Below are 27,096 nucleotides of genomic sequence, written 5' to 3' on the forward strand. Positions count from 1 at the left end.
GTAAGAATAACAACATTTAAACCTACTTTATAACCCCAAGGCACCTAAATGTGTTTAAAAAGACAGTATCAAATACTGTCACTGATCATTATATCTGAATCTAATCAATCAATTTAAAAACAAGATTTTGCAACAGACAAAATGTAAATAATGCGGTCATGTATTTAAGCTTCTGTGTGCACGTGCATCAGTTTGATTGGTCAGTGCAGTTATTTGCTGAATGACACACTACAGCTGAAGTAGAGCCAACACCAATGCTAACATGTGTTTGTTTGCAGCGGCGCTCCTGTTGTGACATGCTGGGATTAAAAGGATAGCAAGCGCTGCAGTAGATCTTACCGGTGTGCAGTGAGAGTGGTGAGAGCGGCCGGGACAGCGTGGGCGATAGCGTCCCGACTCCGAGGCTCTTCCTGTTGCTGTTGCGACAGCTGGAGCACAAACAGAAGAAAAAAAGGTGTCAACACAAACTACCAGCCTGATCACACATCACTCATCTCCCATCACTTTGAACATGTCTTTATTACCTGTTGTAACAACACAGTGGAATTTCAGCCATTAAAAAAGCACCAATTAGAAAATTGTCCCCCAGGTTATCTTAAAAGAAAGCTTTTTCACTAGAAATCAATGCAGGTGTGATTTATTATGCTATATGGGTTGAAGTGTTTGTGTTACATTCATTATCACTGCTCGAACAATCTATATAGAAAATACCCTGGCGTGTCCCTTTAATGAGTGGAATCATTTTGGCGTATCCACCTATAATTATAAGTTTGACTCATGCAATGCTTCAACTTGTGTTACCATCAGTGTGTGTATATGTGTTTTGAGCAGCAGCTTGAAAACACAAAAAACCTTTTCTGTCAGCGCAACACTTGGCAGATTAAGAAGACACTCGACCTCTTAAATCCACAACTGTGATCCACTGAGCTCGAACTGTTGTACTACATTGAGTACGCTGGAACAACAACGAAACACATCCTTGTTTGTGTGCCAACAGGAAGTACTGTACGCAGATATTTAACTGGGAGTTATGGAAATAAGCAGGCGTTTTATTATACTTTTTAGTTTAGTTGGAATTTATTTAATTGTATACTCTTTACTTAGTCAAATAGTTTCTTGTATTTTGCACATTTTGTATCATCACATAATATAATATACATCCAAGATTTGACCAAAGGAGAATGAAGAAAAGCTTCTAAACCTTACACAGAAAGGAAGATGCCGTTGTTTTTGTTTAAATGTTGTTAAACTGAGAATGTTAAGCATATTTGCTTGGAACAGGATTGAAATGGTGAATTGCTTATCTGAATAGTTGCAGATAATTGTTCAGCTCCATTCAATTAAAGATATTGAATATATATTAATAATTGTATATTCAGGAGCTGTCTACTATGGCTTCTACTCTTTTTTAGTCGTTATCAGAATCTGTTTCAGTAACTATACTCCGACACTCAGTGATGTAAATTACTACACAAGTTTTTCATATGGGAAAATGTGCAAACTGAGTACATTGAGCCAACATCATAGCCACCATAACTGCTCTGGATTGGTATTCAAATGAGTCCCATAAATCCTCAAATGTAGGTACACACCATGGTCAAGAATATCAGTGATCAACCGCAAGCAGACCGAAAGTCTTTGAACATCTTTTGAATACTTTACCAAAGATACACACTTTCTGGTCTAGTACAGATGGGGCTTATGATACTTTGTCTCTGCCCACTGAGATTTCTTTGTCTCTGCCCACTGAGATTTCACTCCACGATGAGGTTATTTCCGCCTTCAGAGCAGCTCTTCCTTGGTAGGTGTTTATGTAACTACTACTCTAATCTGCGGGCAAATGCTCGACACACCAGCATGGCTGTGTCAGCTGAAGAGGGGAAACTGATGAGGGCCAAAACACAAAGAGGAAACCTGCTGTCAATAGAGTCAAGGCTGAAGGGAGGGAGTGTGTGCCCAACAGCAACAGCCGGCCAAGCTCGCTACAGATGTCCAACTCTGTGTGTGTGTGTGTGTGTGTGTGTGTGTGTGTGTGTGTGTGTGTGTGTGTGTGTGTGTGTGTGTGTGTGTGTGTGTGTGTGTGTGTCTAAAAGGCGGGAGGGAGTATCAAAATCCTCTGGTCCTGAAGTGAAGGGGCACACTATGACCAATACCATTCATCTGAGCAAATGTAACTGCGATACGAGGGTGAACAGTAATTAATAGTGCTGATTATTCAATGATTCAATCATTAGACAGACAGAAAATGAACCAACTTAGTATAGACTTAAATATTTAGTATTCAAATGTTTGTCATTTTATATACAAAACCTTCTCTCTTCTCAAATATTAGCTCTTTTTGTCTGCTTTACAGCCATTCAATTAAACAATTGAGATGTGCACTGTTTTCATTGAAGTCTTCTGAAAACCTCAGGGACATTGTGATTTCTGACATATTATAGCCCACAAGATTAATCTAGAAAATGATCTGCAGATTTATCTTGAAAGTGATCGGTTGCAGCCCTAAAATGTTCCAATATTAGCAGTGTATAGCATTTTGAATGAGAGAATGTGCTGCTTTTCTCATTTTATTATAAAATGTTTTGGACTGCTTTGTAGAACAAAACATGCCATCTGAACACATTGGACTCTGGGAAATTGAAATGGCAGTTTCTTGCAAATTTCTGCAATTTTTCAGACTATTAACCCAAAAAAAGGACAAATAAATCGTGGATCACACGAATCATATGTTGCAGCATAAGTCCACAAAATGCAGGCTGAAAGTTGCCTCATTCATCCCGTGTCATGGCCTCTACCAGACAGCTGCAGGGTTTATCTCCAGTCATCTAACAGTAAACAATGAACTATGCCCTGCAGTCAGTAACTATCATCACACCAATAGAGGCTTTTTCCTTAATATAACACATCTTCTTGTCCCTTTATTTAACAACTGCACCTACAGTTAGGATATGCAAATGCCACATCATAGACCTGCTGCAATGGTCCAATTTCAACAAAGAAAACTGCATATCTGATATTAGACAAACATACTTTTGTTTTAGAGCAAATATTGAAGGAAATGTGCATGAGCTACTTACAGATTTCTGGACGAAAACTGATATACACAGACACAGGATTAACGTTCACTAAAGCACCAGGCTGTTTGTGCGCATGGAGCTCGTGTTGGGAATGTTTTAATATAGCGTCCCTTAAGAAATCATTAAGAGTAAATAAGACCACCTGCCACACAAGGACGGCATTTTCACATAACAAACAAAAGCCAAAATGAACCTGTAACTTGAGCTTTAACCTGCAAATCCCCAACTCTTGATAAGTACCTTTTTGAGCGCTTCAGCAAGGCTCCCGGAACAAAATGAGACTTGGTGTGGCTTGGAGCCGCAGACCAGTGACTTGGATCCGACATGCTGGAGGATATGTTCGCCTTGATATCCCAGTTTAAAAGTGAATGGTTATGTTAGAGAACTGAAGCTGGGGTATGTGTGAAACCCCCCGATGCTGCTGCTCCTCTCCCCCACCATCGCCTCCTCTCCTCGGCGCTTTCTTTTGTATTGTGTCTGCCGCCTCGTGTAGTCCCTACATCCTCCGGTCGGCCCTCTCACCGCGGTCCTGTCCCCGAAAATAACACCTCCATGTCGGTGTGTTTGTTGTGGGTAAAACCGTGCACACAGCAGCAGCCAGCGACTCACTTTAGTTTGGTCAAACACATACTGCTGTTTCAGTGTGTGTCCGAGTGAGCGGGCTGGAGCCAGATGCAGCGTTCACGTGCTGCTCGTTCACGACGGTGTCTCACTCCTGGAAAATCTGCCAAGTACTATCTAAATTGCCATTCAAATGTTACCAGTCCAACCAGTTCCAAAGCTGTAGCAATATATCTGTATGAACATTCATCTTATCAGTTTGACTCAAATTGTTGTTACTTCTATTTATACTTTTAGTAAATGTTTATTCTTATTTATTTTATTCTTAATATCCCTGTGTATATTCTCATGTGTACTACCTGTGTTTCTCTCTTATTCTGCTGCTGCTATAACACCGCAATTACCCTACAGGGATCAATAAAGGTCCATCTTATCTTATCTTACTATCTTCCTACTAAATACTTAGACAGAAATACTTTAAATTGCCTTATCGAGCAATCTTTGTGAAAGTAAAGAAAAGTGATTATATATCTGCCCTGTGATTTGGATCCGCCCCTTAGTTGGGTTCTTCCTTGGCCCATACTACACCATTTCACCAAGCTTCCTCGGCAAAGGTCAAATGTGATATAATAAAAGCGCTATCGGCAAAATTAAGATAGGATGTGTTTGTATTATTTGGTTTGCTGTAAACCTTACTGTATTACGATAATCCTTCACTGTTACAAAGAACATAAGAGTAATTTTTCCGTTTCCTTTAACAGCAGCTTGAGACGATAACATACTATGTTACACAACAAAAAGAGCAGACCAAAGAACTGCAGGCTTGTAAGGACAGTAGGAGTGAAATTAGGCTCCACACCACAGTGACTCCTACTGCTCTAGTGCTACAAAACTACTATAATGTGAACATAGCAGGCCTTTAAAAAACGTTTTCTCTATAATAAATGGATTTGTTAGGCTGCATTAGTTTGAGTGTGTGTGGTGGAGATGGTCACATTTCTTCTTTGTAGGCCTACTGTTAAAGAGTGGATTTTACCTTATTTTGTTTGTTGAGTTAATAATAGTCAGACCAAAACACTCCCTTCACGTGTACTATTGAGCGAATTTCCTACAAAACATGAACGCATCATAAAATGTAGTTGGGTTATACCATAAGCAGTCTGGTAGAGGGAGGATTCCAGACAAACTTCTAAACAATGGTACATGCCACTGCATATACTACCTCTAGTGGTCATTGCATATAGCTCAAATATACCCAGTACTATTCTTTTTTAAATCATATCAGATCACAACATCACGTATTGATATACTGTAGCTGGAATGCTGTGTGTAGTAGCAAACACAACTAAAACATATTTTATTTATTTGTATTTGTTTTGAATTTGGACTCAAACTATCTTTATGTGATGTACTGCAGACGATTGGTTGAAAACATAGGGTAGATGTCAAGACCTATACTTAGTTTGCAAGGGACCGATTTTCTTTATTATATATAATCTATTTTGTAATTGACATAGACACATTAGGAATTTAAGGAATACCTAAAAACAGATATATTATATAATATAAATGTTGTTTTTGCAGTATGCCACTGCCACCACTAATCAGGCGTATTGGTTACATCTTACACAGAGCTTAAGGATAAAGGTGATTGTGGCGTTATTTTTGCGGCTGCCAAACTGTGGAAATATTTTGAAAGTATTTGTACAGTTTTAATAGTATCATGTTGCTTTTCATTGTATGAGTCTTCCACATAAAGATGCCATAATAATAAAATGCCAACATATCCGTTTTTAAGAGTGCGTTTAAGACCTTCCTTTTTGATAAAGCTTATAGTTAGGGCTGATTAGATTCAGCCCCTAGTTTTGCTGCTATAGGCTTAGACTGTCGGGGGACACCTTACTTCTTCCTTCTCTCTGTCTGTACCTGTGTACTCTCGTGTTCCGAATAACCCAGCTTCCCCCAAATTTCTTTTTGGTGTCTATCTACGCCGGGATCCTGAGTCGTGGATGAACCTGTCACTGTGGTCCTGCCTGACTTTCATCATACTACTTCCCTGATGGCTCCCACAGGATTGTTGATATCCTTGTGGATTCATCTTCTTATTATAGACACATGCATTTCCAAACATTTGGTCTACCTATGTTGTAAATGTATTATCTTTTCAATTTACACACGGCATCTATTGCACGTCTGTCCGTCATGGGAGAGGGATCCCTCCTCTGTTGCTCTCCCTGAGGTTTCTCCCATTTTCCCCTTTAAACTGTGGGGTTTTTCCTTCTTTGGAAGTTTTTCCTTGTACGATGTGAGGGTCTAAGGACAGAGGGTGTTGTATTGTCATACTGATATTCTGTACAAACTGTGAAGTCCACTGAGACAAATGTAACATTTGTGATATTGGGCTATATAAATAAACATTGATTGATTGATTTATATCAGATTCCAGGGTTGATGCCAGGAAGCAATTTACTTGTATACAAATATAAAATCTGATGCAAGAGAATGAACATGTTTCTGGAAGGTGAAACAACACGGGGGTTCTCCAATGCAAAATGCTGTGAAGAATGTTGCCAACAAATGTGCGAACTGCCGGTACATTGCTTTAGTCTGAAAAGAGCATTGTGGAATTCATGATTATCACGTTCGATTTTAGCATTCCCACACAAAATTTGCTCATTTTTCAACAGAGCAAATGGGATTCATTACGGTACAGTGTGTGGTGTGACAGCAGCACTGCTCACAGAGACATGCAGGATGCAGCCGCCTCTGTTTGCAGTGTTGCCTTCCTCCACAGCACCCAGAACCGTTGCCAAGCAACCCACATAGACTTAGAGACAACTAATACTTGATGGGTGAATCCACTGCTTAACCACCTTCATATATAAAAAACAACAACAGAGACTTATATTCATTTTTTCCAAGAGTTGTACATTTTTAGGAACTTATACTTTGTCATATGTTATTACAATTAAAATGTAGCAGAAGGCTAGCTTTTTATTATTATTTAAACAAATAGCTAGCCCAAATAGCAAGATAAAATGTAAAGCGATTGGTATGTTGTTTTTAGTAAACATAACTCAAACAGGAGTAAGTGGTTTATTTATTGTGAACTATTTTCAGCGGTGGATAATAGACATTTGGTACTCTAGTCTAGATGTATGTGGGATTGAATACACGGTAATGAAGGGATAACCAGTAACCACCACATTTGTAGCTTTATCAGGATTTAGCTATATAGATAATAATGTTCTGCTGTATGATCATTTATGGTTACGGAGATACTGGTAGTGTTTCAAAAAATTCCAATCCAAATTTTTAAAAGGATCAGTAAATTGTTGGTTTTGTGGTGAACTGACTTGTTGATGATATCCTTTTTTAAAAAGGCATTTAACTCTAAATGATCAGTCTGTGTGTGACCTGAGTGTCTTACCTCCAGGGATGAAGGGTTTGCAAGGGGCTGCAGGGACTGCAGGGGCTGCATGGGCTCAGAAGAGTGGGGCTCTGGCATGTAGGTGACAAACTGTAAGAAAAGACATGTTTGCATGGATTAGTGCGCTGACGCAGCACAGGAGGAGCAGGCTGGCGTCTGTCATCAGTCAGCAGCAGAGCTTTGGTTGAGGGTTAGAGGTGGATTTTTGCTCTAGTTGGTAGTCATAAACAGCAGAGGGTGACAGACACCTGCAATATTTGTTGCAGGGTGGCAGGATGCAACACTGCATCTGATTGGTCAGATTCTAACCTCTCATGAACTCTACCACCATGGGAAGTGGGCAGCTGGGTGACAACACACCAGAACGGAAGTATCATCGTCCAACACGTGTTTACTTAACATCTAATGCATCCTTTAACAGTGTTAGGGAGTGTCTGCTATATGGCAACACACGCATGTTATGAAGTCTAGGCTTGATTTCCAAAGAAGAATAAACCTTGGTTTCCTAAAGAAAATCCTCAAACTGTACTTTCTAAGATAAATACTTTATACCATTTAACATCTTAGTGCTCTATCTTTGCATCAAAATATGCATGCTCAGCCATCCTAAGGTCTGCATCTTCCATATGCTGACCAAGCGCAGAAGCTGCTTTCTATTGATTTCACTGCTCATAAGCTCTGCCTTGTGGGCTCCACAGTGCTGCTATTGTCTCAGTGCTAAACACAGCACTGGCTACCAAAGCACTAATGAACGTGTTGTCATAGTAATGCAGTGAGGATGGTAGGAAAAACAACTCCTTGCACGAAGACTCCTAATACTGTAGTGTCGGCTCATAATTACAAAACACATGCAACTCATTACGTCGTATTTCATCTTAACACATTTTCTCTTTCAGACCCTTAAACCAAAGCTCTCGGTGGTGCTTGAGTGAGTAATGGCCCCTCATTTCCATTTGGTCTGCGCTTCATCGACACTCCTGTCCAGAGTGTAAACTGAGAAAATAACATCTCAAATTGACTCATTGGTGACATTTACAGTGAATTTCTGATCTGCACAGATGTTTAGGCATCCTCTGAAATTAAGTAGCAACAATGAAAGGATTGCCTTTAATGCCAAAATAAAAATCATAGCAAGCAATTGCAGGAATGCATTCAGAAGTATCTGCATCTTCTAAATGGTATTGTGGCATCTCAGTTATAGAGTAAAATATTTTGCAGGAAAGTTAATGTGTAAATAGGCCCACTTGCAATGCACACGTTTTTGTATAAGTAAGTCTGAATACAAACAGCAATGTGATGCCATGGTAGCAAGCCGCTGTGTGTATGGACTGATGCCCCCATCAACAGCAACCAGTAAAACCCTGAGCCCCTCCCTGCGTGCAGAGCGTGACACCTCCTCTGTATCTCTGCGCGGGAGCAGCTAAGTGCCTAAAAATGAAAATACATGTAAAAAACAGGCAGCGCATGCTCTGCTGAGATAATCCACTGAGGAGGCTGATGGATGGATCAGAGAATGGGGATGTAAGCAGGGAGCTCCTACGCCTTATGGATCACCATCTAGTGGGCAGCAGGTACCCCCCTCTTTCTTCATAAAAAAAGGCTATATTCACTCTGTAGGAAGAAGGAAGAGTGGGCGGACATAAGACTGCAGCCATGTCCTTTGATCGAGAAAGGATTCACAGATTGGCAATTATGAGGAAATAAAATATCTGTTCTCCTAAAGAGCCATTTGTCCATCTTGGTGCTGTGAGGGGGAGAATGTGATTCATGCAGGAATCATGGACTTCATGTGAGATAAAAAAAAAAGGAGACAATAGAGCTAATAGAGAAAACAAAACATCACAAGGACATAATTCACACCAAGGCATGAGCTTTACCTGAAGAGCTAATCAATACATTTGGTCTGATTAAAGATCTGTAAAAACGTATAATGTAAGTAGTACCACAGACAAATCAACTGCTGACTAATACTTATAAAATAAGTAACTCATCATTAAAGTTCCCTTTTGTTTCAGTAGTTTTGCAGTTTTAACTAGACATGCATTGTGCAAACATAGTTACACTTCAAAGATGGAAAGCTCCATTTCTGTACATCCAGTGGGGTTTAAACATTAACATGCAGGCAGTGGAACTGACAAATTACAGCCTTTACTGTTAGTTTTACTGATAACGTGGATAATACTTAGATTTTTTAAAAGAAACAGGCAATGGATGAGACACCTGTAACTCATTTAAACTGCAACCCTGCGTGTAAACATTCAAAATACAAGAGTAAACTTAGAATGTAACTAGATAATGAAGCCTCAGGCAAATGCCATCATCCTGGGAGAAAACATGAGAGACTATTTGCATTTCCATCTGACTCAACTGCTGTTTTGATCTCACAGCATTTGGAGGTTGTTTATGATGGTTTCAAAAGCAACCACTTTGTAAAAAGTCTGATTGTTGACAGTGGAGTAGCCTACGCACCAAGGCTACATAAATGATTTCACTCTTATTACAACTCTTAAAAAGGCAACTTTTTCATATGGCAGTTTGCGGTTTGACACCTGCAGCAGAAGATGAGATTAAAAAGCAGAACTTACTCCAGAGTCAGGGAGGGGATCTTCAGTTTATCTCGCCTTGACTTCATTCTTGTTGATCTCCAAGCGGGGTCTTCGCTCACCACAGCGCGGCACAAGGCGCTCTCACGGCCGGCTTCCAGACACTCATCGCTGCGTTGGGTGACTAAAAATAACCCTTTACCAGAGTATCGTTTATCAGCGGCTTCAGCGGATTCCGTGGCGATTTGTTTCCCCCCGTGACGAGACAGGCTCCGGCTAAACGCAGTTACTAAAACAAATGCCTTGCCCAGGCAGTTTTGCGCGTCTCGCTTCTCCTCTGTCTCCAAGGCGCACTAGAGAGCGACTGGCACACAACCGAGGGAGCGACGGGTCACCACTAACCTCCATGTGACTGGTGGGGAGGGAGAAAGGGGGAGTCTATTGGAGGCAAAATCAATTTGGGAGGCTAGTGACAGTCAACACTGGTGAGGTTGGGTGAGGACGATATAGGGAAAAGTTGTCGTTGGGACTGAATTGTAATGAACCAACCTGATGATTCCTGTTATCAGAAAGAAAGAGGGAGTACTTTTTTTAAATTAATTTGTTTAAACAATGTCCTATCATAATGAAATAAGCTAATCTACTTGATGCCCCATGCTAATTATCAACAATGACACGACGCCAAAATAAAATATTTCACTTGTGTTGTTTGATGAGATGTCTGCTTCATATATGACTATTATTTATTTCTCTCTGTGCTCTGAAACAAAATCAAGCAGAGCCGTGAAAACTGGCAGACTGCTGTTCGTGATGAGGCTGGGGAATACCTCTGACAGCTGCCACACATGATGCTTCTCATACTGTGTGTGTGTGTGTGTGTGTGTGTGTGTGTGTGTGTGTGTGTGCGCGCGTGCGTGCGTGCGTGCGTGCGTGAGTGTGTGTTTGTGTTTGTGTGTAGGCAAGTATTACTGCTAACACAAAGTTTCCCTGATCGTACTTCAAATGGAAAACCCTCTAAACCCTTTCACAGATGTTATCTAATCAGTATCAGAATCAGAATACCTTTATTCGTCCCACAGAGGGGACATTTGCATCTGTTAGAGCAAGAAAAGAGCCAAAGACAGCTTAATATTAACTAAAAAAGCATGCATAAAGATAACAAAATAAAAAATACATTACATAACACAATTATACAAAATACACATATGTAACAGTAATCTTTATATATTAATTTCAACAACAAGATAAGGTTGAACAACAATTAACATCAAGGTGTTTTGACATAAGGAAAGGTTTTGTGTTTTTCTTTTTTATCCATCCAGTTTTTAATATGGGGGTGGGGGGGGGGTGATGTTATTATTTGCACCCCAGATTTCTTTCTATGGAATGCCTGCATCTCCAATGGCAACCACTGACTGCGATGGCACCAGTGTCTTCCTGGTTGCTAGGGAGCTGGTGATGGTTTCCCCCGTTGCTAGGATATGAGTGTGATCCAAGTACTGCAATAGTGACCAACTAGCAAGTTCATACACACATCACATTACATTTACCTGACACTTTTATCCAGAGTGACTTACAGTAACTGCAATCAGTGAGGAAACAAATCAGACACAATGGCTGTGGAATGTGTACACTTTCTGCAGCCTGCTATCAATAAGGACATTTTTTACATTGCAATAAATGGGGGCCAGTTGTTTGTTACATATACGTAACATTGTCATATCGCCAATATGAACTTTTAAGCTGACAGTTACAGACAGATCACATCATTTTCATCAGTATCCTACAACTCCAGTGAGCTTTTCAGAGCAAAAGTTGAGGAAAAATGTAAAGCTCTTGTCTGGAAACGTACCATTGTTGGGACACAACACCACCTAAAGTCGTTTTGGTTACATTTGGCTTGAAAAAATGTGACTGTGAGATGGCTTTCTCTGTCGAAGTTCTGTCTGAAACCACCTGTCGAACCTGATCTGGGTTTGTGCGGCTGTGTGTGTGTGTGTGTGTGTGTGTGTGTGTGTGTGTGTGTGTGTGTGTGCGTGTGCGTGTGCGTGCGTGCGTGTGTGCGTGCGTGCGTGTGTGTGTGTGTGCGTGCGTGTGTGTGTGTATATGTAATTGCTTGGTAATTGTTTTGTTAGAGCACTATTTAATAGCAGAGTCGGTTTCTCAGTTACCATGGCGATTAGGGCTTTCCTGCACTTCCCTCCCCTTCAGTGTGTGTGTGTGTGTGTGTGTGTGTGTGTGTGTGTGTGTGTGTGTGTGTGTGTGTGTGTATGTGTGTGTGTGTGTGTGTGTGTGTGTGTGTGTGTGTGTGTGTGTGTGTGTGTGTGTGTGTGTGTGTGTGTGTGTGTGTGTGTGTGTGTACATCCTCCAATCTCTGCAGTGTGAGATGAAGCTCAGCTAAACACCATTTCAAAAATGTCCCTCAGCAAATGGCAGCGCAGTCAGATTTTAGGTTGTGCTTTTGATCTAGTGATGTGCAGTGTTTTCACATTACATCATGTTTTGTTTTGTCTGCTCTGCTCACCCATAAAAAGTAAACTGTGGTACACTTCTGAAGATTAGGATTGCAAAGTGAAAGTTGGTCCACATAATGTACATCTTTCGGATGATGGCCAAAGTTACAAGGGGGTGTTCAAAATCCACCAGCTCTGCCAGATTCAGAAGCACCCCTTTCCATTTTCACTTGATAGGCCCAGATTAAAGTGCTTTTGTTTGGTCTAACAAAAAGGTCATAACTAACACCAGTGTGATTTTTGTGAGATTATGACCATCCTGGTCAAAATTACGAGGGGTTGCCAAATCTGGAAGCAATAACACCAGCTCTGCCAGATTTAGAAGTTCACCTACCATTTTATACACCATGAATCCACAGTAAAATGGTGTTGTTGTAATCATAATAATACTAATTACTAATGTGGCTGCAACAGAGATAAAAAGGAGAGCATATAGGGATTGACAGCATGGAAAGGACAAATAACTCATGTACCCATCATGACTAATGCTAACCAGAGTATATTAACAGTATGCAAATGCTCTATGCTAATCAAAGGATAGTAACAGCCTAGGGAAACACCTTATACAAAACAGGGAAAGCTTGTCATCTAAAACTACCCAAGGCCTTTTCTTTTTCTCACCTGCTTCTGAAAGCATGATGTTTACACTGCCCAGTAGTATCCATTTAAGGGTTAATTTGTCAATGTCAACCTTTACTGCAATACAATAATGCTTCCCGGTTGTAAAAGGGACCTTCACATGAGTAAATGTCTCAGCAATGTAAGATAAATGCACGCAGTGCAGTGAAGATGCCTCTCTTGATGACATAATAATGGCTCCAGCCTTCAGCTGAGACACTGAAAGCACTTCACCCTGAGGCCTTCACTTACTTCTTCATTGACTCTATTACAAAACTATTGAAACCTACTGTATTTGCTGCAAATGTTATGTAAAGTTAGTTTTCAAATGGATACCATATCATTAAAAGCTGATGAAAAGCATGTAAATGCAAATTGTATTTAACTAGAGAATTTATGTAATAATATTAAACGTTTTTTTAAATGAGCAGCAACAAGAGAAACACGTTCACCGCAGTAATTAATCTCAAGAAATATCACAAAAAGGCCGTTTTATTGTGGTTGGATAATAAAAGCAGCACAGAAAATGGAGTAAGAGGTGCACAGGGGAAATCATTTCAATAAACTGTGATGCAGGAAATGCGAAATAACATCACAGGGGAAGCGAGTGGCAATAAGTGTGAGCATCTATGTTTCTGCATGAGTCTGAGAGTGTGAGAGAGAAAAGGGAGGTGCGATCACGTGTCTGTGTTTTGCGAGTTTGCATCGTACCATTCAGCCCACAAGGTGGCATAGAAAAACAATGATAAGAATGGAATGATCACATTTGTTTCTCAAGCAACAGCGTCAGAAATGTACAAACCTAAATTACAATGTAGTTTCTGTAGCAGACAGAAAACTACTTTAGCTCATGATAAATCACCAAGGCAAAGCACAACACCCTCATTGACTTTGAGTCATAACAAAGTAAATGTTTTTACTGTCAGGAAAGCATCAGTTTATCTGTTTAAAATCCTGATTATGATGTTTTGAATGAGTTGTTTCATAAATAACTTGTTTTAACTTTAGGGCCCACTGTGAATAGGTTAACATTTCAACTAAGAAATATTGCTTCCCCAGTTGATTATTTACATTCAGACAATGATCTTTGGTAATAGAAGTTTTCTGACAGTTTAGGTTTAAATGTGCAATGAGACAATCATTTGTATTGCACCAGTCAGTGTCACTGTTTTTCTTTTTGTCCCCCCTACGGCCCCCTTCCTATTGCAAAGCGTCCTTGGGTATCATGAAAGGTGCTATATAAGTCCAAGTTATTGGACACATTAAGTGTGCGACTTCCTCCTCGGCTGAGCTCCTCACCGCCTGCACCACATGTCTATGAACCTCTTCGGAGACTTCCGTTACAGGAGGTGCTTCTGGTGCTGTTGTTAGATAAATGGTGTTTGTGCTAGTTCCTGTCAACTGTTTCCTCCGCTCAGGCACCAAACGTTGATAGAAATATCAAACTGTCAGCTCATATAAATCAGAAATAATCTAGAGCCACATCACTGTCCTGCCAGCAACACAGTTCCTCTGCCATGGTTAACAACATCATGTCAAAGCCTCTCGGGTTAGTTCTGATCCTCACAGCTCACATGGTGTTCAACGGTAAGCTGTCTTCTTCTCCTGGTTGATGTTTTACACTTTTGTTGGCTTTCACCTGCTTTTGTTTCATTGTTATTGCTCTCTGTGAAATATTTGTATTTCTTCTGCTAGAATTGTATTGCCTATAACACGCGTGATAATGCTGTTAATAATAACACACAGTTATGGAAATGTTGTCCTGAGATTATGTGTTCCCAGTTTGGTGTTTGTTGTTGTTTTACCACTGCACATTTAGCACCATAAAAAGGGACATGTGAAATCAGATAATACAAATAAATAAAGTAATACATATTTATTTAAACCTTTTTTTAAGTAAAACTGATTCTGGCTCATGTGCATGCTATAATGACAGACAGGATGCATGGTTAGTGCACGGGTTAGTGTGGGTGGTAATGTACAGGAAATATCCTTAATTCAGCGTCAGGAGATCTTTAAACTTATTATTAAATGAAATGACATCCTGACATGTTAACACAACACACTATAACACGTACTGAGACTTTACAAGAAATTATAAACAGATATAAAAGATGTAATGTCTTAATATTTTGCTTCTAATAGGCGGACTACTGCCAACAACATTGAAATACTGCACTTTGCACTTCAGCTTTGAAAAAAAACCAAAAATAATAATTAATTTAGATATAAGGTATAAAAAACTGAAATACCAAGATGTTCATGAAAATAGATATGTTTTGACTACAGATAGGATAATTATATTGTAGCTAAAGTTATTGGCTATATTGCCAGCTAAATTTCACTCCAAATAATGTTCGACGTGTGCACTGTATAGGCCACAGATTAACAAACCATAGTGCAGTTACACATTACTTTTATAAGTCAAATAATCATTTTTTCCTCATGCTCATTCCCATTCAGGGTTTTGCTCCCATACAGGGCTGAGCCAAGAGATGGTGGGGAGCCTCGGCGGCAACATCACCCTTGAATTCCCATTTAACTTCAGTGTCAGTGTAACAGGTTTTACAATTTATAAAAAAAAAAACTCAACAGACGAAGGACAAAAGATTGCTGGGTATTTAAATGGCAAAAAAGAAGGCAATCTTACAGTCTACCCTAAAAATATGTCTGTCTATTTTGAAATGACTAATCTCAGTCTAAGTCAAAAAGGAATTTACTGGGCCAGTTTGTTTGTGGACGGCATCACCGAAAGAAGTAGAAGGATAGAGCTGGACGTCCGAGTGGAGAACAGAAGCACGGGTAAGATTTCTGAACCACATGTAATGGCAATATCCAATATTGTGATACTTTAGTCAGTACCCTGGCTGACGGACTATCAGACCAATATTGTCTTCATCACATTTCAAATTTGGAAAAAAGTACTGACATTCATTTACATGATGCTAGTTTTTGTTTTATCATGGACATTATGAAAATAAGAGCCATGTAGAATACAATTGCATGTTGATTTTTGCTCAAATCAAAGAAACTATTTCGAAAAATATAATTATAGGAATTTCAATGGAATATACAGCAATTTAGTGTATTTTAAACAATTATGATGTATATTTAATAATGTATGTCATAGTGGTAAGAACATTTTTTTTCTGTATTGATATGAGTGTTTATTAATTTCCTTTAGTCCTACAGTAACTACAAAACCTGAACCTGACAGTGGAAATGCCGGAGTGTCCTCCTTTCCATTCCTCGCTGTCCTTTTGGTTTCTTCTGTTGTGCTGTTGGCTGCAGTTCTTCCCTTGTTGATCTGGTGTATCTTGAGACACAAAGGCATTGAAAGTGACTGTGCATCAGTACTTTTCCTCTCTTCATATATTTTACTTGTCGGCCATAACTTAAAATTTCAGTATCTCAGGGTTATAACACTGACTGCAGTTTTCATGTAATGTTGCTACAACAGTAATTCAAACTAATCTTAGATGGCACAGAAGTGACAGCTGAATTATGAAAATCTGAAATAAAATGTAATTGATGGACCCCATCGTTAAGATTCCTTTAAGACAGTCATTGTTAAACTTCCTGTTTGAAGCGTGCAGTATTTTTTCAAGAGAGGAAAGAAGAATATTTGTTATCTGTGGAAAAAAATTGCAATTGTGTGGTAAGATGCTAAAAAATTCTAGCAAGGTTGCAGTTTCACATCCTTTGATACACAATGATTCCCAGCTTTTGAAGAACTTCCTCCTCCAGTTCCTGCACATGTCTACTATCACAAAAAGGCTGTTTTATTGTGGTTGGATAATAAAAGCAACACAAAACATGGTGTACGAGGTGCACAGGGGAAATCATTTCAATAAACTGTGATGCAGGAAATGCGAAATAACATCACAGGGGAAGCGAGTGGCAATAAGTGTGAGCATCTATGTTTCTGCATGAGTCTGAGAGTGTGAGAGAGAAAAGGGAGGTGCGATCACGTGTCTGTGTTTTGCGAGTTTGCATCGTACCATTCAGCCCACAAGGTGGCATAGAAAAACAATGATAAGAATGGAATGATCACATTTGTTTCTCAAGCAACAGCGTCAGAAATGTACAAACCTAAATTACAATGTAGTTTCTGTAGCAGACAGAAAACTACTTTAGCTCATGATAAATCACCAAGGCAAAGCACAACACCCTCATTGACTTTGAGTCATAACAAAGTAAATGTTTTTACTGTCAGGAAAGCATCAGTTTATCTGTTTAAAATCCTGATTATGATGTTTTGAATGAGTTGTTTCATAAATAACTTGTTTTAACTTTAGGGCCCACTGTGAATAGGTTAACATTTCAACTAAGAAATATTGCTTCCCCAGTTGATTATTTACATTCAGACAATGATCTTTGGTATTAGAAGTTTTCTGACAGTTTAGGTTTAAATGTGCAATGAGACAATCATTTGTATTGCACCAGTCAGTGTCACTGTTTTTCTTTTTGTCCCCCCTACGGCCCCCTTCCTATTGCAAAGCGTCCTTGGGTATCATGAAAGGTGCTATATAAGTCCAAGTTATTAATATTATTATTATTATTATTATTATTATTATTATTATTATTATTATTATTATTATTAAATGTGTGCTAAAGAATAATGAATATTAAAGAAAGACAGGTACAAATTATTTGTATTATTTTGTTGACAGATTAGAGTCACGGACGGTTTTTAGAAACTTTGTTTATCCAAACATACTGAACAAAATGAGAAGACTTTAACTTCTCCTAAGCAAATGGTTTGAGCCTAAAACCATACATTTCAGGTGCAAAATCGAAGACAGAACTCCAACGTATCCGGTGAGCATCTCAGGTCTTTAATTGCGCACAACAGTCACATTAGTGCATAAAGAAGAATATCTGCTTTTGTGTCATTTCTGAGAAAACATTTACAATATATTTATGGTTAAAGTCAGCAACCATTGGGGGGTCCTGATTCACAAAAATGAATCAAATCGGTGTATTTGTCTTTTTGTTTCTATAGAAAAGGAAGCTGCGGGCTGCCACTGTGAACATTTCAAAGCCCTCCAACATGGCGGTGATTGACAGGAGGAGCATGACATCACCTAGGTGTGTGCCCCTCGGAGCTGAGTCATCATCTTTAGTGGTTAAAGACACGGGGTCTTCCTGTGCAGTGATTTTCGAAGTGATAATGTGGAAAGTGAGAACAGACGCTGACCAGCAACTACAGCAACCACTGAAACTAAACATCCTACAAAGGAATGAAGGAATCCCCCTCTGATACATGCAGTTTTGTCTAAAAGTCATACAATTGTGACTTCAAAGACCCCCACTTCCTCTTGTGTGGTTGAAGTGTCACGTGTGTATGTGTGTGTGTGTGTGTGTGTTCAAGGTTCAAGGTTCTTTATTGTCAATCTGACATAGTTACAGAGTAATTATGTAGTTGAAAATCTTATGTCACAGGCTTCTCCAACAATGCAACATAATAACATAATAACAATAAGAGCAAGAGCAATACAAAAAGAATAATAGTTATAAAATAAAATAAAGTTATGATGTGGAATAGTGCAATAGAGTCTATATACAAGTTATTGGAATGATATATATATATATATTAGGTATTAGATACATACTACTGAGTAGCAGATGAATGTTTGAAGTTGTTTCAACAGTTCAATTTTTTATGTGTGTGTGTGTGTGTGTGTATATGTGTGTGTTGATTTTCATTGATGGAGCCATTAGCATAGTAATATTTGATAATAATGTATAATTCTATGTACTGATTGTTTTTGTAATGAATAAAAAAGGTTAGAGGTTGTTTATTCGTATTGTTTACTTATTGAAGTGGGTGACAAAAGACTATTGCAAGTAACAACAATGCTAATTCAAAGAAGGAATCTGATTGTTAAATCATTTAATCTTATGATCTTAGGTAACATGGACATTGAGAAGTTGCTGTTGACTTTCTTCAAAGTATTTAATTAAAAAAAAGCTTATACAGGCTATGAGTATGTACAGTTACCTTACACACAGTGATCTATGAGACTCTTTTCTGTGAGTAAAATGTAACTTAAAACTTAAAAGAAACAATTTGCTCTTCCTGAAATCCCACACATTAAGTGTGCGACTTCCTCCTCGGCTGAGCTCCTCACCGCCTGCACCACATGTCTATGAACCTCTTCGGAGACTTCCGTTACAGGAGGTGCTTCTGGTGCTGTTGGTAGATAAATGGTGTTTGTGCTAGTTCCTGTCAACTGTTTCCTCCGCTCAGGCACCAAACGTTGGTAGAAATATCAAACTGTCAGCTCATATAAATCAGAAATAGTCTTGAGCCACATCACTGGCCTGCCAGCAACACAGTTCCTCTGCCATGGTTAACAACATCATGTCAAAGCCTCTCGGGTTAGTTCTGATCCTCACAGCTCACATGGTGTTCAACGGTAAGCTGTCTTCTTCTCCTGGTTGATGTTTTACACTTTTGTTGGCTTTCACCTGCTTTTGTTTCATTGTTATTGCTCTCTGTGAAATATTTGTATTTCTTCTGCTAGAATTGTATTGCCTATAACACGCGTGATAATGCTGTTAATAATAACACACAGTTATGGAAATGTTGTCCTGAGATTATGCGTTCCCAGTTTGGTGTTTGTTGTTGTTTTACCACTGCACATTTAGCACCATAAAAAGGGACATGTGAAATCAGATAATACAAATAAATAAAGTAATACATATTTATTTAAACCTTTTTTTAAGTAAAACTGATTCTGGCTCATGTGCATGCTATAATGACAGACAGGATGCATGGTTAGTGCACGGGTTAGTGTGGGTGGTAATGTACAGGAAATATCCTTAATTCAGCGTCAGGAGATCTTTAAGCTTATTATTAAATGAAATGACATCCTGACATGTTAACACAACACACTATAACACGTACTGAGACTTTACAAGAAATTATAAACAGATATAAAAGATGTAATGTCTTAATATTTTGCTTCTAATAGGCGGACTACTGCCAACAACATTGAAATACTGCACTTTGCACTTCAGCTTTGAAAAAAACCAAAAATAATAATTAATTTAGATATAAGGTATAAAAAACTGAAATACCAAGATGTTCATGAAAATAGATATGTTTTGACTACAGATAGGATAATTATATTGTAGCTAAAGTTATTGGCTATATTGCCAGCTAAATTTCACTCCAAATAATGTTCGACGTGTGCACTGTATAGGCCACAGATTAACAAACCATAGTGCAGTTACACATTACTTTTATAAGTCAAATAATCATTTTTTCCTCATGCTCATTCCCATTCAGGGTTTTGCTCCCATACAGGGCTGAGCCAAGAGATGGTGGGGAGCCTCGGCGGCAACATCACCCTTGAATTCCCATTTAACTCCAGTGTCAGTGTAACAGGTTTTGCAATTTATAAAAAAAAAAACTCAACAGACGAAGGACAAAAGATTGCTGGGTATTTAAATGGCAAAATAGAAGGCAATCTTACAGTCTACCCTAAAAATATGTCTGTCTATTTTGAAATGACTAATCTCAGTCTAAGTCAAAAAGGAATTTACTGGGCCAGTTTGTTTGTGGACGGCATCATCGAAAAAAGTAGAAGGATAGAGCTGGACGTCCGAGTGGAGAACAGAAGCACGGGTAAGATTTCTGAACCACATGTAATGGCAATATCCAATATTGTGATACTTTAGTCAGTACCCTGGCTGACGGACTATCAGACCAATATTGTCTTCATCACATTTCAAATTTGGAAAAAAGTACTGACATTCATTTACATGATGCTAGTTTTTGTTTTATCATGGACATTATGAAAATAAGAGCCATGTAGAATACAATTGCATGTTCATTTTTGCTCAAATCAAAGACACTATTTCGAAAAATATAATTATAGGAATTTCAATGGAATATACAGCAATTTAGTGTATTTTAAACAATTATGATGTATATTTAATAATGTATGTCATAGTGGTAAGATTTTTTTTTTCCTGTATTGATATGAGTGTTTATTAATTTCCTTTCAAAACCTACAGTAACTACAAAACCTGAACCTGACAGTGGAAATGCCGGAGTGTCCTCCTTTCCATTCCTCGCTGTCCTTTTGGTTTCTTCTGTTGTGCTGTTGGCTGCAGTTCTTCCCTTGTTGATCTGGTGTATCTTGAGACACAAAGGTATTGAAAGTGACTGTGCATCAGTACTTTTCCTCTCTTCATATGTTTTACTTGTCTGCCATAACTTAACATTTCAGTATCTCAGGGTTGTAACACTGACTGCAGTTTTCATGTAATGTTGCTACAACAGTAATTCAAACTAATCTCAGATGGCACAGAAGTGACAGCTGAATTATGAAAATCTGAAATAAAATGTAATTGATGGACCCCATCGTTAAGATTCCTTTAAGACAGTCATTGTTAAACTTCCTGTTTGAAGCGTGCAGTATTTTTTCAAGAGAGGAAAGAAGAATATTTGTTATCTGGAAAAAAATTGCAATTGTGTGGTAAGATGCTAAAAAATGCGAGCAAGGTTGCAGTTTCACATCCTTTGATACACAATGATTCACAGCTTTTGAAGAACTTCCTCCTCCAGTTCCTGCACATGTCTACTATCACAAAGGGATGGGTGGAAAAAATGCATTATTTGTTCACTATAGGCCTACCAAAGTGCTTTCACTTCAGATACAAACGCCTTTGCCCTACTTGCTGTAGGTAGGAACATTGACTCTTTGAAATTTTTCGACAGCCTCTGCAACTTCAGAAAACCACACTTGATTATTTCCCGTGCATGTATACAAATGCAGCTTTTTGCTGACGGTGCGATCCTGTACCATGTCATGCTAACCTCGCCTAACCATTGTCCACAGATTGGGCTATGAGTCTTAAATTGTCGCACCTCTGCACATTTACAGATGTTTGTGTGTATTGTTCTAATTTACAAGCTTAAATATCCAAGATAACAGCCTATTTGGCTTTCTAAAGCTTGTACCAGAGTTTGTCTGTGTTTGAGAGATAAAAGCAAAATAAATAAGAATGATAATGTCATACTTATTAAAACCATAGAGATGAATGAATAGATTTGAGTTAGTCATCAATATCTATCACTAAAATACAAAAACAAAAAAAGCTGTTATAGAGTTTCAATTGATGTCATGACACTTTTACTGGTATTACAATTTTTTAGGAAGAAGATTGATAAAACTCTCATGTCTGTGTATTAGTTTAGACTTGTAGTCAGGAGACCATTATTTTAGTCTAGCATAAGTACTTGAGACAGGGGGAAACAGCCGGCCAGGTTTTGTGCAAATTAAAGAATATATCTTGTTTGTTTGATTTGTATAAAAAACAGAATAAATTTAAAGCAAGCTACATATTTATTTTACTATTAACATATTTGTTTTGCCTCCTGCTCTTTCTTTCTCAGCTCTATTAAGGTTTTCTACCCTTTAACATGATTTAAAATGTCCGGCATTATAACACAGCAACATGTTTATCAGTGGTAAATACAAAACCATGTTTTGCACAGTGAACAAACTAAAGCTTTGACTTTAATTAAATGTATTAAGTCAACAAATGTCACATAACTGTATTAGGTTAGTTATAAACGTAATATTATTTCTTACAACTAACTTATACATTTATGTGAAATCTGTTGACATAATACATTTAATTAAAGTCAACCTTCCATTTTTTTTTTTTTCAAGTTGATTATTTTCCTGCCTCAATAGTTCACGGACTTTGCTTCCTCCACAGATAAACAACCAGCACCAGCACAACAAAGCTCTAATCCCACAGCACAGGTCAGACCACGTTCATCTCTTCCCTTCTTTAAAATCTCAAAAATAAAACATCTGCAGAAATTCTTTAACTTTACGATCTTCTTTCACAGGAAACAGTTGCAAGCATTGTGCCTGCACCTCCTCTGGTCTACAGCGTCCTGGACTTTCCCAAAAGAACTTCAGCAGTTATGGAGATGAATTCAAGTCAAACAGAGTACGCTGCCATCAGTTATCTCCCAGAGAAGAGACAAGGGTGACCTGCAGATGAATGTAAGCCAGGCGGTCTCTCTTGGTTTGGGTATACAGATGCTTATATGAATGTATTTTAACAGCACAATGACGAATCCTCACAGTCTGTATGCCCATTGCCATAATTTACAAGCAAAACAGGTCATGAGGGGAAGAGTCTCTTGGGTCGTGAGTATTGAGGTGTCCCTTTTGTTTTTGGTGGTCATAAGATTCAAATGTTCATAGTCGCTGCAACAAACCACAACCAAGAACACATTATGTTACAGTGACAAACCTTTTAGTTATGTTAGTCTTTTTTTCCCCACTGTCTTCTGTCACAGAAACTCTTAAAGGGAAAGTCTTGTGGGACTGTGATTAAGAAAAGTCGTAATAGAAGATAAAACAACATTTTCAGATCCTATTATAACATATTTCCAGTGTAGTCAATGTCTGGTATTTCTTTTTTCTCTGTGACATAGACCTCTATTGTTGCAGTCCGTTATAGTTTTTGTGATAGACATGATTTATTTTGAATTCCCTCAAACATTTCCCTGCTCTTTCAAATACTCACTGGAGCAGCAAAGGTGTATTATTTCTGCTTGAGTAACATTTCCCTTAAACTATATTGCCAATCTGCTTAGGTTATTACCAAGTACTTTAATTATATATTTTAATGAAACAACAATACAAATTAAAGTGGCTAGCATTGTGTCCAGATTTTTGAAAGACCAACAAAATATTATAATATTTATCATTCGCTAAGTCTTTAAGATATCGGACACTTATTTTAAAAATAAAATATGAGATTGTCTACGTACTGTATGGTGTGACAGTGTGTCCCTCTTACCCCAGTTTAACACACACACACACCACATTATCTCACTGCTACTTTCCACTGCATGCTCTTCAAAGTTCTCTATTGGCAGGTGCTTGTTGATTTTTTGATAGATTTATACGACAAAGTTTCAATTTATGTTCTCAGCGCCACATTGTTCACACGTGGCAGATAGGCCAAACTGATTGATGTGTGTTTTTTAAATAGATGGCAAAAATGGCTGACAAACCCAGACGGATATCATTCTCAGCTCTAAAAACCTTGTCGGTAAAATAGCAAATATGCATTTTGAATCTACAATGTTAATCAGTTTCTCGTCTTGTCAGGTGTGAGTTTTGTACATTGAATTGAAATGCAGCAGTGAATGTCAAAATACAGAAATAAACTGTATTCTTTGTGTGCAAATAATGTTCTTACTTTATGTTGGTGGAGTCCTGAATAAAATGATTCATCCAGTGCCTTTGCCTGCATGTGTGTCTTGTGTTGTTACCTCACCTGTGCTGGTTTGAGTCCACAACCTTTTTGCTTCACACATCAATATATTATAGGTCTCAGATATATACAAAACATGTCTCTGAAGGGTTTGGCTCCAACAGATCATGCATTGTAGCATCCCATAATCCCCTCTGTTTCAGCCCAGTTTCAAAAGTGCTGAATCTCTGTCTGTTACTTTAGATCAGGGGTGTCAAACTAAATTTAATCGCAGGCCACATCAGCATTATGGCTGCACTCAAAGGGCCGGTTGTAACTTTAAGACAATTTAAAAATACATATATGAATATATATATATAAAATAATGTATTATATTACATTATTGCCTCTGCATTGGATTATTATCAATAAAACACATATTGACAGTCTAATAAAACCAATTACTATGCTAGTAAATCAATCAGCACGAGGTAAGTTCCATCATCCTGGAAGGTGGCCACAGTGACACCGATTTTTAAATCTGGGGATAAGGCAATAATGTCCAATTACAGACCAATCAGCATCCTCCCCTGTGTCTCTAAGATAGCTGAGAAATGGGTGTCAAAACTAATCACCAACCATTTAGATAAAGGTTTCGCTCCACTCCACCCAATGCAGTTTGGTTTTCGTGCTCACCACTCCACTGAGACAGCTAACTGTGTCTTTGTGGAAAAGGTTAAATCTATGTTGGACACGAGCCCATATGTAGGTGCTGTCTTCCTTGATCTCAGGAAGGCTTTTGACACAGTTAACCACCAAGTGCTCCTTACAAAGCTGACGTATTTCAATTTTTCTGCAGATTCAATACAGTGGGTTAGGTCTTACTTATCAAACAGAAAACAGTGTGTTTTGGTCAACGGTACCAAATCCCCCTACCTTGTCAACCCTGTTGGGGTTCCACAAGGTTCCATTCTTGGACCATTACTGTTTTCTCTGTACATTAATGACTTGCCGAAAGTATGTCCTGAGTTGAATATGCAAATATATGCCGATGATACGGTCATCTTTGTACACGGGAAAAATACTGAAATAATCACATCATGTCTCTCAAATGCATTGGACAAGGTTCAACACTGGCTGAACAACATTTGCTTATAGTTAAATGCAAAAAAAACAGTATGCATGATGTTCAGTAAACGATCAGTCAAAATGGAAGGATCCAATGTGTTTTTAAACGGAGCAGAAATAGAACTAGTCCCCCACTTCAAGTATCTTGGAGTCATACTGGACTCGAACTTGAATTTTAAGAAACATATCAAGAAAGTATCCAACACCGTTAAATTCAACTTGCAAAATGTTAAACAAATTAGACCTTTCTTAACTGTCAATGCTGCAAAGTCATACCTCCACTGCATGATTCTATCCCACATTGAATACTGTTTCACAAACTGGTCGTTTGCTTGTGCCACAAACCTTAAACCAATAGAACAGCTGTATAAGAGAGCTATCAAGGTGTTTGACAGAAAGCCTAATTCATACCACCACTGTACCATCCTAGAGAAACACAATTTCTTGAGTTTTGACCATTTTAAGTCTTTTAAAAGTATGTGTTTTTTTTATAAATGTTTACATGGACCTTAGGGGAATTCATCCACAAAAAACACACTGGACGCTGCACTAGGTCAGAAACCAGAGGAGGCTGTGAAGTCCACCACAGACGGACCACCTTTGGACAAAATGTCCTCTCCATTAAAGGCAGCTCATTGTGGAATAGCCTCCCAACTGAGATACGGGATTGTTTCACTCTCAATAGTTTTAAAGGTCAACTAAAAGAATGGTTAAGAAACAAACAGACGTGCAATCACCGCTAAATGCACTTTAATACAGGGGTATCTCCTCTCGCACTTTATGTAGCTCTTTTATCTCCTCCTGCACTTTATATGTCGTAGCTGCTACATTGCACTGCCTTGTGGCTTGTATGCTGCTCATGCTCTTTCCGCATATCATGTATTTCTGTTTGCCATGTATATAAATGTTATGTTCATAAATGTTGTATGTGACGGGACTACGGATGGAAACTAGCTCAAAGCTAAAATCCGGCTCATTTACATTTAAAAACATTATTTTGTTTAAAATGTTCATTAATGTGCACTGTCCCGGTTCAAATAAATAATTCAATGAAAATGAAAAATGAGACAGGTTTCTATATAAATGGATCAGGACAAAAAGTGAGCAAATATTTTGTACTGAAACTTTCAGAATCTCTTTACAGAGGGGACACATGTTTATGTATAACAGACATGAAAAGTGGATTTTGCATAATAGGTGACCTTTAAAATGTATTCATATATGTGTACATTATGTTTATGTCACTTTGTGTATGTTAACATCTTATTGAAGGTTACATTGTCCCTTACAAGCAAACATTTAAAATAAATAAATATAGGGTTGCAAGCCTGGTTATTAACGGCCAAATGTGGATACGTAAATATTCAATTACAAGACATTTTAGGTGGAAACCAGAATGTATTAATTATCTCACACCACAGTGCTGTTTAACCGAAAGTGTGTGGTTAACATGTGTTTTCCACTTGACATCAGCAGAAAGTGCAGAGACTCTGATCTAAATCTATAACTGCAGAGGTTTCAGAAGTCAACGATGGAAATTCAACACATTTTTACAGAGCTAATTTTCCTCTGATTGTCCATCAGTTCTTATTTTAACTTTAGAGACAGCTCACATGGACACCTGAAGAATGAAAGTATGAGTTATGGATAACTGAAGTGTGAGTGGTTTGACAAAAACGTAACTCCATCTGTATTGTCTTTCAAGGACATGAGCCAATATAAAATACATACAATTCTCTTTTTCTACATTTATTTTTCAACAATACTGTAGGTTTTAGAAACTTAAGGAGTCAATAAGTATTAAATCAAAAATAATATTCGTTTTCAAACTAGATCATACGGTCTTGGTTCCGAATACCCAGGTGAGCCTCCCCACTAACCCAGCAGGCCTCTTTCATGCATCATATGCAAGTTCTGCCTTCGACGAGGCCTGAACCAAAGTCCTGCAGCTGTCCACCCCGTCCGAAGTATTTTTTGGTTGGTAT

At 38.3% G+C, this 27,096-nt stretch overlaps 3 protein-coding genes across 6 annotated transcripts in view; 2 read left to right on the forward strand and 1 right to left on the reverse strand.

The window, feature by feature from the left end:
* The window catches only part of mast3b (microtubule associated serine/threonine kinase 3b), a 37,648-nt gene extending 27,599 nt beyond the window's left edge, over nt 1-10,049 (reverse strand). The window contains exons 1-3 of one of the 2 annotated variants that reach the window (XM_034147107.1): nt 9,654-10,049; nt 7,069-7,158; nt 340-428 (exon numbers count right to left, since the gene is read on the reverse strand). In XM_034147107.1, coding sequence (XP_034002998.1) covers nt 340-428; nt 7,069-7,158; nt 9,654-9,700 — 226 coding nt within the window. In that variant the 5' untranslated portion in view covers nt 9,701-10,049. Of the gene's footprint in view, nt 1-339; nt 429-3,317; nt 3,404-7,068; nt 7,159-9,653 lie in introns of those variants that run through there. The other variant, XM_034147108.1, reaches the window with a different exon arrangement.
* A 4,013-nt stretch (nt 10,050-14,062) lies between these two features.
* Nucleotides 14,063-18,142, forward strand: LOC117496144. Of its 3 annotated transcripts, XM_034147851.1 has the most exons (4): nt 14,063-14,329; nt 15,206-15,544; nt 15,935-16,072; nt 17,748-18,142. In XM_034147851.1, the coding sequence occupies exons 1-4, from the start codon at nt 14,260-14,262 to the stop codon at nt 17,807-17,809; spliced, it is 609 nt and encodes a 202-aa protein (XP_034003742.1). In that variant the 5' UTR covers nt 14,063-14,259; the 3' UTR covers nt 17,810-18,142. The 3 variants fall into 3 exon arrangements, 2 of the variants coding, with proteins under 2 accessions (XP_034003742.1, XP_034003743.1); XR_004557243.1 differs by having other exon boundaries at nt 15,927-18,142; XM_034147852.1 differs by lacking the exon at nt 15,935-16,072.
* An 817-nt stretch (nt 18,143-18,959) lies between these two features.
* Nucleotides 18,960-24,022, forward strand: LOC117496145. Its single transcript, XM_034147853.1, has 5 exons — nt 18,960-19,164; nt 20,040-20,378; nt 20,771-20,908; nt 22,484-22,530; nt 22,620-24,022. Exons 1-5 carry the CDS (start codon nt 19,095-19,097, stop codon nt 22,764-22,766), a joined length of 741 nt encoding a protein of 246 aa, XP_034003744.1. The 5' UTR covers nt 18,960-19,094; the 3' UTR covers nt 22,767-24,022.
* The last annotated feature ends 3,074 nt before the right edge of the window (nt 24,023-27,096 follow it).

Source organism: Trematomus bernacchii, unplaced genomic scaffold (genome assembly GCF_902827165.1).
Source record: "Trematomus bernacchii unplaced genomic scaffold, fTreBer1.1, whole genome shotgun sequence".
Classification (NCBI taxonomy): domain Eukaryota; kingdom Metazoa; phylum Chordata; class Actinopteri; order Perciformes; family Nototheniidae; genus Trematomus; species Trematomus bernacchii.